Below are 14,647 nucleotides of genomic sequence, written 5' to 3' on the forward strand. Positions count from 1 at the left end.
AGGCACCACCAGCCTGGTTTGGGAAAGTTTCCCCTCTGGTCTCCATGGTGGCGCCTGACACCCAGCAGGTGCATGGTGATGATCTGTTGTATTAGCTAAGCTGAAGTCTGGAGAAGGTGGGAGCAGTCAATGAGGCATGCATGCTTGTCCCTCACCCCAGCTCTCCTGGGACCATGATTGAGGCCCAGAAACAGGCTTGCAGCTGTCACTACATGCAGTTTAGTGCTTCTTCCACATCAGTCCAATGTGGGAGATACTGACGGGGCACATGGCCACCTACCAACATCCCTGTGCTCTCTGAATCCATGAGCAGCTTCTCTTTGGTGTGGCTAGCATTCATTCCAACTGAGAACAGCACCCAAATTCTCCCTGAGGGAGCCATCCCTCCCCCACTCTGCATGGCTCAGGGGTTTGCGGTAGGACTGGATGTCCCTGTCACACAGGCAGTGACCCTTCTTTCATTCACCTATGAACAGCTGGGCTTCTTTGGGGAAGGATGAAATGTGGTTTGGGACAGCATGAAGAATAGCTCCTGCAAGAGTGCTCCCGGGGGCTGGCACACTGAGCATCACCTGGGATCCTGTTAGAAATGCAGAGTCTCAGGCCCCACCTCAGACCTGAGGAACGTGTCTCAGCATCACAAGAAAACCCACACAACTCCAGGTGACTCTCATGCCCGTCACAGGCTGGGGGGCACAGGGCAAGCTGCTATCTACATACAGGCTCTGCAGTAAGACTTGCTGATTCAGGGGCACCTGGGTGGCTCAGTCATTCAGCGTCTGCCTTCGGCTCAGGTCATGATCCGAGGGTCCTGGGATCGAGCCCCACATCGGGCTCCCCGCTCAGTGGGAAGTCTGCTTTTGCCTCTCCCTCTGCTGCTCCCCCTGCTTGTGCTCTCTCTCTTTCTCTCTCTCTCTCTCTCTGGAATAAACAAAATAAAATCTTGAAAAAAAAAAAGAAGACTTGCTGATTCACATCTGGGTCCTTGGAGAGGCTGCCCGATTTGTGTCTCAGGTTCCTCAGGGGAAAAATGGGGGTCACTCTACAGTGCCCGGCACATAGCAAGCCCTCAGTGATGCCAGCTCTGGACACGTGGTCCGGCAGACAGCTGAAACAGGCAGGGGCCTCATCTCGAAGCCTGTCCAGAGGGCACATCACCTCTAGCCACAGAGGTGCTGAGCAGCTGTAGGGAAGAATTAGGAATCTGCACTGCCTCTTGAAGAATATCTCAGCTTTGGGTCAAATACTGACAATGAGGGGAGAAGGCAGGCATGTTCCAGGAAGGGGAGATTAGAGGGCCGAGATGTGGAGGCGGAATTCGGGAAAGCATCAGGGCTCTGGGTTCAGCATGTGAATCTGAGAACAGGAGACAGGGAGGCAACACGAAGTCACCCTGAGCAGGACAGAAGGCCACGGGAAAACCAGACCCAACAGCTTATCAGGCAGCACAGAGGGGTGGGGCCTGGTGAAAGAGTGGCCTTGCCCCCTCATCCCCAGCAGCTAAACGGTTTTGAGCAAAGGGGCAAGACTGTCAACGATGAAAGAGTGGTATTAGTAAAAGCTGTGCGTCCCGTCTGTCAGGAGATGCTGTGCATGCACGTGTCACAGAGAAAAGTCTGGAAGGGAGCACCTTACACACACACCAGTAATGCTCCCCGGAACAGAGGCAGTACCAGGATGCTTTATCATCTCCTCTTTGCTGGCCTATATTTCCGAACTTTTCTGCAAAGGACATGTACCACTTGCATAAATAAAAAAGCAATAAAAGCTGTAAATAATTAACGCACTCTCTCCTCAGGACTTAAACGGGTGGATGTGTTCTCAACTCAGTTATTTCAAATATTTACTGGATTCCTGGCCTTGGAGAGGTGCCCCCGGAAAAGCACAGTCGGGGGAGGGTGCTGTGCAGATGGGCTGATGGGGAACAAACTGATTCCTTTGCCCATGAACCTCCAGACCCTCACTCCTACACAGACCCTCTGGAACCCCGGTGAAGGTTTTCCTGGGGTTAGCAAATCGCCCCTGGCAGCTCCTGACAGGATGAGCACACATGGGCCAGACAGAGGTGGCCACACCCCCTACCTTCTGGAGCGGATGCTCAGCTTCTGTTTGCCACTCCCCCGGAACATCTTCACCTTCCTCCACGGCGGTCCTTTCTTCCATTCAGGCTGGGACACCATCCCTGAGGCCACTGGGCAGGAGAGCTGAAAATACCAGGCATGTTGGCATCATATTGCTCAAAGCCCTATGGTGTCAACTGGAGGCCCAGGGAACACTGTGGCCAGGTCTTCCCCACCCCCACCCCTAGCCCCCAACTCCACCTCTCCAGGAACCCCCGCACCTTGTACCCAATGGCCTTTTGGAGGAAGGAGGGCCCAATTGGGTCTCGGATCCCACCCGCCCTGCCCCTCGCACCCCCATCTGAGACTCAGCACATTCCTTATTAATCACCACTCTCGGGACAAAGAAGAGCCCGTAAGGGTCTGGAGTCCCGGCTCTGCCACTGTTGCCTACGGTTACGTCAGAACGGAGGCTCCAGGACCCTCTTCAGCTGCCCTGGCCCAAGACTTCCCAGATCCGGACACAATCCAGATGTATGGACTCGCTCTCGAGATGGGACCACAAACTTACTACTGGTCACCAAGTGAGAACTCCAGAGCACTCGGCCCCTTCCCTTTTGGCCACTCCCAGGGAACTCGGACGTTAAGTTATCTGATCATAGTAATTGCTTCCTGAGTTCCTGGTATAATAACTCTTTCTCTCTCTCTCTTTTTTAGTTTTTAAGTAATCTCTACACCCGATGTGGGGCTCGAACTCACAACCCCGAGATCATGGGTCCTATGCTCTACCGTCTGAGCCAGCCAGGTGCCTCAATAATTCTCTCCTTGTAAGAGAAGGTGTTTCACCTGGAGTCTCTCAGTAACAATTTCCAGTTTATAATCCTCTGTCACCCACAGAGCTTTCCTGGGCTGTGTTCATTTCACTTTTTGCTGCTGTTACCGGGAAGCTCAGAGTTAAATTTAACGTCTAGTGATGAAAAGTATCTCATCTAGGGTCTTGGTACAGTAATTCTTTCCTTTGAAATGTATTTTTTCATTATTTTGTTTTGTGTTGCATTTTTGGCCTTTATCTATCCCGCCGTGTATGGCAGCCCCACTTCCCTTGGGAGCAGGCTGAGAAGACGGTATCACAAAGAGCAAGTGTTCCCCGGGGTGGCTTCACGCCCCCTCTCCATCATTACGAGTGTGCCAAGCACACTCCCCCAGCCCTGGGGCCCTAGGCAAAGGAGGATTTTACCTTTGATGTCTGGACCTGCCCTCCTTCTCCCAGGCCTGTCTTCGTCCATCCTCCCACCACTGCCCTGCTCACGGGCCGGGCGTCTGGACCCTTGTCCTGCGCGCTGCCACCAAGGAAGTGCAGTGCCAGGTACACAGAAGCAGCCTTTTCCTTCTGCTCTGTGGGCAGAGGCAGGCTTCGGCTCAAGCAACACCATGTGAGTCGGGGCTCAGCCCTCAATGACGGGAAAGGGCCGTGGGCCCTGAAGCTCCACAGGGTCTCTGAGTGGGTACACAAGGCCAGCTCTGGCCAGCTGGGGGGCGTGGGGGCTGTGAGGAAGGAGTGGCAGGAACTGAGCCCAGCCAGAGGCCCCGAGGGAGGGTCTTCCGGGGCATTCTCAGGAGGTCCCAACTCCCTGCTAAGTGCGCAGGGACTCAGGACACCCCCAGACAGCTTGGCCCCCACCACAGTGCTGCCCGCGCAGAGGTGTCGGGTGTCAGGGGGCCCACTCTTCCAGGTGGCACACGTTGGGGTGGGCAAGAAAGAAGCTGTCTCCCTGGGGCTGCTGTTGGATGAGCCATGGGACTGCCCCGCTGCTGGGGTGCCAGTGTCCAAGTATCCTTTCTCCTCTCCCTGCACCCTTTTTCTCCTGCCCCATGGCCTAGAGCAGCTGGGGTCCTCCTGGAAGCTGTCTGCCCCAGTGGGGGCCAAGCCTGAAGCCGGGCAGGGAGGCAAGAGGGTCCCCAGCCCTGACCCGACAAAGGATGCCTGTTGCTCGGGCCACCTTCTCCTGCAGACAGGGTCCTGGCCTTGTCCCGGCCCCAGGGCGACGGGAGGTGGTGGGTGGGTCTCTTCCTGAGGCAACCTGAGGAGGTACTTGGGGGGGAAGGCAGTGTCTGCCAGGGCAGCGAGGACACCAGGAGCCTGAGTGGCCAGGTGGGACTGATGCCCAAGGGACGCAGCTCTAGGACATGGCAAGATCTCTTCCCTCAGCCCCACCTGCCTCGGGGCCACAGAAGGAGCAGCAGAGGGGGCGCCAGAAAGCTCCAAGGGCCTGCTCGGCTGCCCAGCCCTGCCCCTGGCCATGCCATCAGCACTCCCATGCAGCTCCCCTGGCTTATCCCCAGGGTCACAGTCCTGGTTCTGAGATGGTGGGGACGTGGCCTGCACGGGGCCACCTGGGGCCTCTCTTTCTGTTCCCAGAGGCTCTGATTGCTCCTGGCAGCTCAGCTTCTCCACCTTCAGCTTCTTCCTCTCTGAGGGGAGCTTGTCCTCTGAGGGCTGGGGCTCCCCAGAGCTACCACTGGGCCGCCTTGGCACAGTTTGGGTCCACTGACAGGTCTCCTTCTTGTCCCCACCACCACTGGTGCCTTCTTCCATCTTAGGGTCTGGCAAAATCAGCTTGGGAGCCTCTAAGTCACCTCCCCTGAGGGGACCAGGTGCTGGAGGCAGCTGACACCCCAGCTCCAGCCTCCCATTTGGAGAAAGCAGGGGGCTCTTGCTGCCCAAGCAGGGGGGTTCTCTGCAGCTGAGGGTGGGGGGCGAGGTGGCCCTGTTCACCCTAGGCTGTTCACTGCCTCCTGCTCTGGCCACCATCTCCCTCTGCTTGGGGGACTCCATCACCAAGAAGCCCTCCGGGGCCAGTGGACTTTGGCAAGGCCCTGGCTTGGCCCCCACAGCTGCGTCCCCATGGACAGGGGTCCTCCTGTCCTGGAATGGGACTGTGCCCTCATTCCCTGCTAACTCTTCCTGGAGAGGAAGGGCCAGCTCTGTCCCACTACCCAGGGTCATCTCCCTTGCCTTCTTCCCTCCATGGCAACTGGTTTTCATTTTCTGGTAGATTCTCTTGAATGTCTCATTCCCATACACCTGCCACTTGTCCTGGGAGAACATCTTCAGCTTCCTCTGGCTGCACTTCTTACTGCCTGCTCTGCCCTTGCTGGCTGCCCCCACCCCAGCAGCAGCTCTGTTTCTATCCGAGTCCTCTGCGGGCACCAGACTGTCTCCAGTGGGGGGGCATGGCAGGTCCTCCACGGCAGCCTGTCTGACCAGGGCCCGGGGGTGGCCGCTGGGAACATTCACCAGTTGGGCGGGGGCAGGCCTGGGGCTTAGAGGCTTCTGCCTCCTGGGGCAGGCGTCCTGGGGGCCCGGGGGCTCCTGCCATGTCCTGGTGCCCTCGACAAGGGGCAGTGAGTTGCTCCTGGTGATGGGCACACATGCCACAGTGGTGGAGAGCTGAGTGGGGACAGAGTGAAAGAAGAGTGGCTGTGCCTTGTCCGGGAGGATGAAGGTGGAACGGGCCGAGCTGAGGGCAGCGGGTTTCCTCCGGCCTGGCTGCAGCGCCCGGATGTCAAAGTGGAAGGAGTCCTTGTAGGTGTAGGGCATGGGCAGGTCGATGCTGCCTTGCTTACACAGGACCGTCTTGCGGGGCCGCACATTGTCCAGCTGGGAATCGTCCACCACAGCCTGATTGTGGGAGATGAGCCAGGCGATGCGCTCCTCCAGCTGCTTCTTCTCCAGCTGCAGGCTGGGCCCCCCAGGCCCCAGGGCCACCTCCACCTCAGACTCAGCACTGTGCCCCGACAGGCTATGCAGGGGGCTGCCAGGGGCCGGCGGCTGCTCTGCGCTGTCCGAGCGGGACAGGTAGCCCGAGTCAGTGCTCTCACACTTCCGCAGCCGGCCCTCCAAGGCCTTGGCGTCCCAGGGCTTCTCCGAGGACGTGACCACTTGCTGCTGCTGCAGGGAGCACAGCCGGCTGGCAGTCGGGGACGTCTGCTCTGGCAGCTTCCACCTCGGCTGGGAGCCAGCCAGGGCAGGCCCAGGGGAGGCCGTGTGGGCAGAGTCCACGGGGGTCTCTCTGTCAGCAAATGTGGACCCTGGACAGGGAACAGCTTCCAACTTCAGACCCAGGGTCTTGGCAACAGAAGACAGGGGCATGGCAGGCGCTGGGCAGTGCCCAGCACCCTGGGCGCCTACAGAAAGGGGTCTCTCCGATCGGGCCCCACCGCCCACCCTCGGGCTGCTGCTGTCCCCCCTGCCATCTGCTCCGGAGCTCTCCCCAGCCTTGTCCCCCTCCTCCAGGAGGCTGCCCCCACCGCCATCAGACTCCGAGGACAGCCGAGAGTGGTTGAGGTGGGTCTGGGTGCGTCTATGCTTATACAGGTTGCTCTGGGTCTTAAAGGCGATGCCACAGGTAGCACATGGAAAGGGCCTCTCACCCGTGTGGGACCTGATGTGCTTCTCCAAAACACTGGGCTTCAGGCAATCCCGGCCACAGTGTGGGCAAAGGTACTTGCCGGCATTCCGTACCTTGCCCGGGCTCCCCAGAGTGGGCCCCAGGCCTGGCGACAGGACAGGCAGAGTGCCCACAATGTTCACGGTGAGTGCCGGGGCCACTGGCTTCCCTGCCTGGGTAGGGCCGGGTCCTTCAGGCCGCAGCAGGGGGCTGAGAATAAAGGGTATGCTGCCCCCGTCGAGGCTGTGTGTCACAGGGGGGGCACGTGGCTGGAGGCCCCCCGGAGGCACTGTGTGGTACAATGGGATGGGCAGGGCCTTCAGGAACACGGTAGGGGCCAGACCCTGCTCCGGTGGCAGAATGACAGGGCCCAGGGTCAGGTGAGATGAGACCTGCCCACCTGGGGCTCCTGGGTGTCTAGGAGCCAGAGCCGGCTGGCCCCCGGCAGGTGAGAAAGCGCGAGTGAGTTCTGGCACCTCCATCCTGCATCATCTGGGTGGTTCAGGATGCCTGGCGACCTGTGGGCAACACCAAACTTTACTGGGGGCACCTCTCTTCTCTCATCATGCAGTAAACCCTTCCCTGCCCCCACCTGGCATTTCATCACCCCACTGGAGCCTTGGTAACAATCCCCCCATAGAAACAGTTATCCCCACATTAAAGGGGAGACAGAGGCTCAGAGAGAAGTGACTTGACAAGCAGCTAATACATGGCAAATCAGGATCTGGACCCAGGTCTGTCTGATTCCTGCCTCTTATTTCATATGCCTTAAGGGAACTCTTGACCCTTGCCCTCTACACACGATGGGCTTGTTACTGTCATCCCTCAACACCCAGCACAGTACCCTGGGCAGAGGGGACACTTAGAAAACGTGCTGCCTTCATGAAAAAGAAAAGTCGTGTAGCTTAGCAAGGTCCTCAAAGTGCACAGTGATTCCATGCCGGGACTCGGTTTCCAGATCTATAAAAGGGGAAGAGAATCAGCACCTCCCTAGGACCTTTTTCACTCTGGAGTTCTTAGCCTCTGCTATTGGATGGGGGCAATAAGGAAGAAAACTGACCTGAAGGGAAGCCTAACAGATTCAGCAAATGAAAACAGAAGACTCCCTGCTAAATGAATTTCAGATAAACAATACGTAATTCTTTAGTATAAGTATATCCCAATCTTGCACAGGTCATGCTTACACTAAAAATTATGTATTATTTACCTGAAATCCAAATGTAATGGCAGCCTGTACTTCATCTGGTTACCCCACCAGGATAAGGAGCACTTCCTCAACCTCAGGATCAGGCTTGGGTCTCTGCTCAAAGGTGGGGTTTCCAAAACCCCTCCAGATCCAACTGGAACACAATCAGTTCCCTCTCAGCCAGAGGGAAGAGCTGGGCAAATATAAGGCAGGACAGCAAGAGAGACCCAGCCATGTTCTTCAAACCATGGGAGGGAAAGCCAAATACAATGGGAAGAGGCGGGACAGGCCCAGGTTACAGGAATGGGGTCTCCAGATGTTTCTTACTCAGACACCCATCCCCTAGGAGCTCCATAAGCACCCTTTGATCATCCCCCAGCTCATCTCCTTCAGAAAAACAATATATACTGCAGGTTTCTGCAGCAAGCTGGGTAAGGTAGAAGTAGCGGCATGCGGGAACCGGCTCCTAACGGCTCACACCAGTTCATGCTGGCTCATGATAGCTGATTTTCAGGAATTTTGCAAGCCAGTTGTTAAACATGGCCACAGTTAAGAGTTAAATTATATAAACTTATAAGTTATCTTAAAAACAAAGGTACACAACTGGATATTCACATGTAAAAGATTGAAGTTGGACTCCCTATGTCACTTCATATACGAAAATTAACTCTAAATTGACCAAAGATCTAAATGTAAGAGCTAAAACTACAAAACTCTTAGAAGAAAATGTAGGAGTAAATCTTCATGACCTTGGATTTGGCAATGAATTCTTAGATATGACATCAAAAGCACAAACAATTAAAAAAAATTTTAATCATGTTTTATGTAATCTTATACTTTTTAAACCTGATTGTATACCAACTTTTTATTTTTTTTAAAGATTTTATTTATTTGACAGAGGGAGAGAGAGCATAAGCAGAGGGAGTGGCAGGCAGAGGGAGAGGGGGAAGCAGACTCCCCACTGAGCAAGGAGCCCGATGCAGGGCTCCAATTCAGGACCCTGGGATCATGACGTGAGCCGAAGGCAGACACTTAACAGAATGAGCCACCCAGGCACCCCTATACCAATTAAAAAAATTTTTTTACCAAAATTAAACTTTTGGGCATCAAAGGACACCAAGATGTACTATACGTTGGCTAACTGAACATAATAAATTTTTTAAAAAAGTGAAAAGACAACTCACAGAATGGAAGAAAGTATTTGCAAATCACATATCTGTTATGTCCAGAATACATAAAGAATTCTCACAACTCAATAAAGACAACCAACTCAACTAAAAAATGAGCGAAGGACTTGAATACACATTTCTCCAAAAGGAAGGTCTACAAAGAGCCAAAAGCAGAGGCAAAGATGCTCGATACCATCAGTCATTAGAAAAATGTAAATCAAAACCACCATGAGACATGACTTCACACCAGCACATCTTCAGCAATAACAACAAGCTAGAAATGACAAATGAGCACTGCTTATGCGAACGTAAGATGGTGAACATTTTGGAGGCTCCTCAGCAAGTTAGACATAAACTACAATATGACCTAGCAATTCAACTTCTAGGCACACACCCCAAAGGGCTGGAAATAGGAATTCATATAGAAACTTGTACATGCATGTTTACAGCAGCACAATTCAACACAGTCAAAAGGGGGGGAACAACCCCAATGTCCACTGGCGGATGAATGGATAAACAATATGCAGTCCATCCACACAATGGGATATTCTTCAGCCATCACGAGAGCGAAGTGCTGACCCACGATACCACAGGGACGAACCTTGAACACACAATGCTGAGTGAAAGAAGCCAGACCAAAGAGGTCACATCCTGTGTGATTCCATTTATATGAAAAACCCAGACGAGGCAAGTTCACAGGCACAGAAAGTGGATTACAATGGTTGTGAGGGACAGAGAGGGAGAATACGGGGTGGCCACTTGATTGCGCACAGGGCTTCCTTTTGCAGTGATGAGAATGTTCTGGCAGTGGTACAACATTATCAGTGTACCTGAACGCTGCCAAGATGTCCACTTTAAAATAGTTAAAATGGTGAGTTTGATGTTATGTGAATTTTACCTCAGTAAAAAAGGTGCTAAATACGTAAAGCTCATCACTTGCTAATCATTTTATTTCATCTTACCATTATCGGTGCTCGGGGGGTTGTTTCTGTTGACTGCGTCGTCAGGATGGAAATGCCACATGATTGTGCAGCACTCCATATCCTGGTATCGTCCCGGCTTTGGGTTCAGTGATGTCATGTTCACAGCCTGGGACTGGCCATGGTGGGGCTATTCACACCACAGAAATCAGCAAATGCCACAAGCCAGTCTTTTTTTTTTTTTTAATCCTGAAACCAACTCTCCCATTCTCTGTTCCTTATAGACCTATTTAACGTTACAGATCTCACACCACCATGCCAGCTGCCTCAAAACATTTGACAGGTTATAATTTTTTAAGGGAAGATTTAAAGACAAAAATCTTTAGAGATCAGAAGGTACTGGAATTCTTCAGAGCTGATGTCAAGGATAGACAATGGCTTACCTCAAGGCACTGCATCCTTCCTACTAGCCGAAGAATTTTGAGATGCTTCCCAGTAGAACCATCGGATTGAGTTCCTGGCCCTGCTCACTTGGCTTGCTGGTGGATATCCCTGAGACCCAGATCCCTCAGCTCTGAGAACAGGTCACCTGGGCAGACCTACAGGGAGATCTCCTGAAACGGTCTGTGAGAATATGGAGCACGGCGCCAGGCATGGAGTAATTGTCGAAGAAAGCACACAATTAGGAAAGCTCCACTTATTTGGGCTTCCAAGGATATACCTTGATATTTTGAACTATTAACTCGTGACTCCTCCTCCACCCTCTCTTCCCTCCTACCCTGTCTCTTCTTCCCCCATCGGTCAGCAGGTCCCATTCATTGCTCTTGAGAAGAGAGGCTGTCTCGTGCTGGGTCCCCCAAAAAGAGATGCCATCACAAGGATTCTATTTGGGAGGTGACCCTAGGAAACACTCATAAGGGAGAGAGAAAGACGAGGTGAGGGAAGCTACAGAGTGTGTGTCATGGGGCAGGTAGAGCTTGACCCCGAGGGGGATACAGAGACCGTACAGAACACATATCTCAGTGACCCCACACAGTGAGGGAGCGGTCATGCACTGAGGGTCCTCCGGAGAACAGTGAGATGCGGGCCGTGCAGCTGGCAAGCGCACACACCGGGCGGCTCTGGGGGGTCCCGCAGCACCGTCAGGCTCGCAGCGCTGCCAGAAGCTGGCTCCTACAAATGCAAGGGGAGCTGGGTAGACAGGGCTTTGCTGGAGTTGTTGTGGCAGAAAAAGAGTAAAGTCTTCTGGATTCCAGAGCCTAAACCCTAAGGAGGAAATCCATTTCCCAGTCCTCAGTTATGATGGTCCCTGAGTTAGGAGGAGGTGGGAAGGAGGAGAGGTGGGAGGAAAAGGAGGAAGCCTTCCAAAGTTGGCTTCAGGGTGAGTTGAGTGGAGGTGTGACCTGGACCCTACTCCCTGGGGCAATCAGGTGAGGGCCCAGGGCAGAGCAAAAACAGCCCACTGTGCGTGTCCAGGCAAGCAGGATGGAGGAAGCCTATGGGGTTCCCGTGCTCCAGAGTGAATACCAGAGCCCCAGGGAGGGGCCCTGGAGGGACCCGGAAAATTCCAGTTGGGTCCTGGGGGTCCTGCTTGGGGAGCTGAGGGCTGAGCACCACATGCCCCCCGAAATCAGCCCACCCATGGGGGAAGGAAAAAAGCAGCCCAGACTGCCTCAGGGAAGCACGGGGCTTCAAGACAGAAATTCCAGAAAAAGAGTGCTACATTTTTGAAACACCTGCCACGATGATTATTTTCCTCTCTCTGCAGGCTGTTCTGTGATCACAGCAAAATCAACACCCTTTAGGGGCAGCTGATCCCTGCCGGCAAGATAATGAGCCAACTAACACCTTCCTCCAGGGAGATGGCACTTTTCTCAGGGAAACCTCAAAGGGCCGCCACTAATTTTTCTCACTCTGAATTAAGGCGGTAGCAGGTCCTATTATCCCCACTGGACTAGTGGGGAAACTGAGGCACAAGGTGGAGAAGGCAGGCATGTCAGGGAAGGCTCTGGAAAGACCACCTGGTTGGCAAGACTCATTGCCAGGTGCTCGCCTCCTTGCCATCCTGAGGGTCTACCACGCAGAGAGCCTGAAGAACCCCTCACCTCCTCCATTCTGCCACATGTGCAACCCCCCACCTCCTCTGAGCCCCCCAAGGTCGTAATACTTTTTGGTATGAATGTGCAGCTTTACAGGGAGAGGCGGCAGAAAGCTGTAAGAAAGTGACTATTTCCAAAGATCCCTTTTTTCAAAAACAACCCATAAAGGGGCCTGGACAAAGGAAGAGCATGGAAATGCCACAAACAGGTTCTAAAAAATGCATGTTTGGGGCCCTGAAAGAGGCGGCTATGGAGAAATGTACCCAACGTGTTAAACACATTGAACTTTTCAGGAAGAACCTGGTGCTAAGTACACTGTTTTCGCTAAAAGTTTCCCAAGCCACAGTCTGTCTGTCACCTGCTGTGCCATGTGGGGACCTCTCAGGCCCTTACTTCCTCCCCATCCCTGGGTAACTGGGGTTTGCTGGAATATGGTTACTTTATTTTTTTTTTAAGTTTCTCTCTCTTGTTTTTAAGTTTGTCTATTTATTTGAGTAATCTCTAGACCCAACGTGGGGCTTGAACTCATGACCCTGAGCTCAAGAGCTGCATGCTCTTCCAACTGAGCCATCCAGGGGCCCCTGGAATATGGTTACTTTAAAGGGGAGCTGTGTGCACAAAAATGTGCATGTATTCAGTGCCACTAAACTGCACACTTAAAAATGACTGAAATGATAAATTGTATGTTATATGTATCTTACAACTTTCAAAAGGTAGGAAAAAAAGGTATGGGGTAGGGGGAGTGCTATATCATTACCCAACAAGCCAAAACCTTACACTCACACAAAAACCTGCCCATGGATATTTATAGCAGCTTTCATCATAATTGCTAAAACTTGGAAGCAACCGAAATGTCCTTCAGCAGGTGAATGGATAAACTGTGGTCTATCCAGACAATGGAATATCATCCAGCACTAAAACAAAATGAGCTATCAAGCTGTGATGGCAGATATGTATCATTATACATTTGTCCAAACCCACAGAATGCAGAACACCAAGAGTGATCCTAATGTCAACTCTGAACTTCAGTTAATAATGACACATTAATACTGGCTCGTCAACTGTAACAATATCCCACACTAATGCAAGACGTTAAACGCAGGCCAAAGTGGACAAGAGGCTGGGGGTCAGTGCTATGCAGGAGCTCTCTGTACTCTCCCCTCATTTCTCCTTAAACCTAACTCTGCTCTAAAAAAATTAAGTCTAGGGGCGCCTGGGTGGCTCAGACGTTAAACGTCTGCCTTCCACTCAAGTCATGATCCCAGGGTCCTGGGATCAAGCCCCACATCAGGCTCCCTGCTCTGTGGGAAGCCAGCTTCTCCCTCACCCTCTGCTTGCCTCTCTGCCTACTTGTGCTCTCCCTCTCTCTCTGTCAGATAAATAAAGAAAATCTTTTAAAAATTAATTAAGTCTATTCATTTTTAAAAATTTTTTAAATCAGAACAGTGTTTAAAAAGACACGTGAAAAGACGTTTACCCTTATCAGCCAAGAAATCCAAGGTGTATACATGATGCCATGTTTTGCTTATCAAAGTAAATTAAATAAATAAATACATTCTTGTAATAACTGGAGAAAAAAAGAGTATTTTTTCTTCAAACTATTATTAAAATATGTAACACTTTTTTTTTTTAAGATTTTATTTATTTAATTGACAGAGAGAGAGACAGAGAGAGAGGGAACACAAGCAGGGGGAGTGGGAGAGGGAGAAGCAGGCTTCCCGCCGAGCAGGGAGCCCGATGCGGGGCTCGATCCCAGGACCCTGGGATCATGACCTGAGCCGAAGGCAGTCGCTTAACCAACTGAGCCACCCAGGAGCCCCTGTGTAACAGTCTTTTTAAACGTGTATCTGCGGGGCCCTCAGATGATCTTGCACAACCGAGCGGTATGGTCCCATGCTTTGGGAAACGTACCTCTAATTTAAGATCTTGACCTGGGACAACTTCAGCTAGACCCTCCAGATAAATCAGATCTTCTTCCCTCTGCCCTGTGTCCCCAAGGGAGTAGCCACGGCTCCCAGAGCAGGAAGGAGGAGAGCCGGACCAGAACTGGCTCCAAGGGAGCTCTGTCCCTCTGCTGAAGGCCACATGTTTGCCAGGTGGCATCTCTGGTCAGCTATCCCTGGGGCCCGGGGTCCCTGGCTGAAGAAAGACCTATCTTCCTGGCTCAAATTCCAGTTCTGCCACTTACCCACTGTCTGGCTGCAGCAAGTTCCTCTCACTTTAGGATTCTCATTTGTAAAATGGGGATCAACATGGAAGATAAGAGAGATACTCCCCACAGGCTCTTATCACAGCACAAGTGCAAAAGGGGAACAATCTGCTAACAGTTACTGACATTTCTCTCTTTTTTCCTTTTCCAAGTTAATCAGTTTCGCTTTGGTCAGCCTAAGGCGTCTACATCTATCAGCCTAAAGAGAGGAGAATTTTTCAGGTTGGTAGCAGGCATAGCTGAGCCTTATTTAGTGCCGGCCATGGGCTAGTCAGCAGCCCCAGTGCTTTACAGGGGCTGAGATGCCCAGTACACACCAGGCTTCCGCTTCAGAAGGCACTGCTGGTGTTCCGGGGGAGGGGGATGCTGAAGAAGGGAGAGACTTGCTCTCCCAAGGCAAGCTGCTGGGAAACGTGCTCCCTCCTGAAGAAGGAAGACAGAGAAACAAGGTAAGTAAGCTTCAGCTTCCTGCTTGCACAACAGGATTTCTGGTAAGACAATAATCTTGAGGGCAGATACTGCTGTTGAGGGCAAAAGGTTTTTCACAATTAGC

The 14,647-nt window shown here is 52.5% G+C and overlaps 1 protein-coding gene across 7 annotated transcripts in view; it reads right to left on the reverse strand.

Moving 5' to 3' along the window:
* Positions 1 to 14,647, reverse strand: part of ZNF831 (zinc finger protein 831) — a 108,517-nt gene that overhangs the window by 61,641 nt on the left and 32,229 nt on the right. For 6 of the 7 annotated variants that reach the window (XR_003204677.2, XM_073883987.1, XM_025853263.2 and 3 more), the window contains 2 exons: positions 3,298 to 7,029; positions 2,083 to 2,204 (listed from right to left, as the gene is read on the reverse strand). Coding sequence is in view for 6 of the 7 variants with exons in the window: in XM_073883987.1 (XP_073740088.1) it covers positions 2,083 to 2,204; positions 3,298 to 6,993 (3,818 nt within the window). In the remaining variant the exon portion in view is untranslated. The remainder of the gene's footprint in view (positions 1 to 2,082; positions 2,205 to 3,297; positions 7,030 to 14,647) is intronic. The other variant, XM_025853267.2, reaches the window with a different exon arrangement.

This window comes from Callorhinus ursinus, unplaced genomic scaffold (assembly GCF_003265705.2).
Source record: "Callorhinus ursinus isolate GAN/ISIS: 27379988/994484 unplaced genomic scaffold, GSC_fseal_2.0 scaffold53, whole genome shotgun sequence".
Taxonomy (NCBI): Eukaryota; Metazoa; Chordata; class Mammalia; order Carnivora; family Otariidae; genus Callorhinus; species Callorhinus ursinus.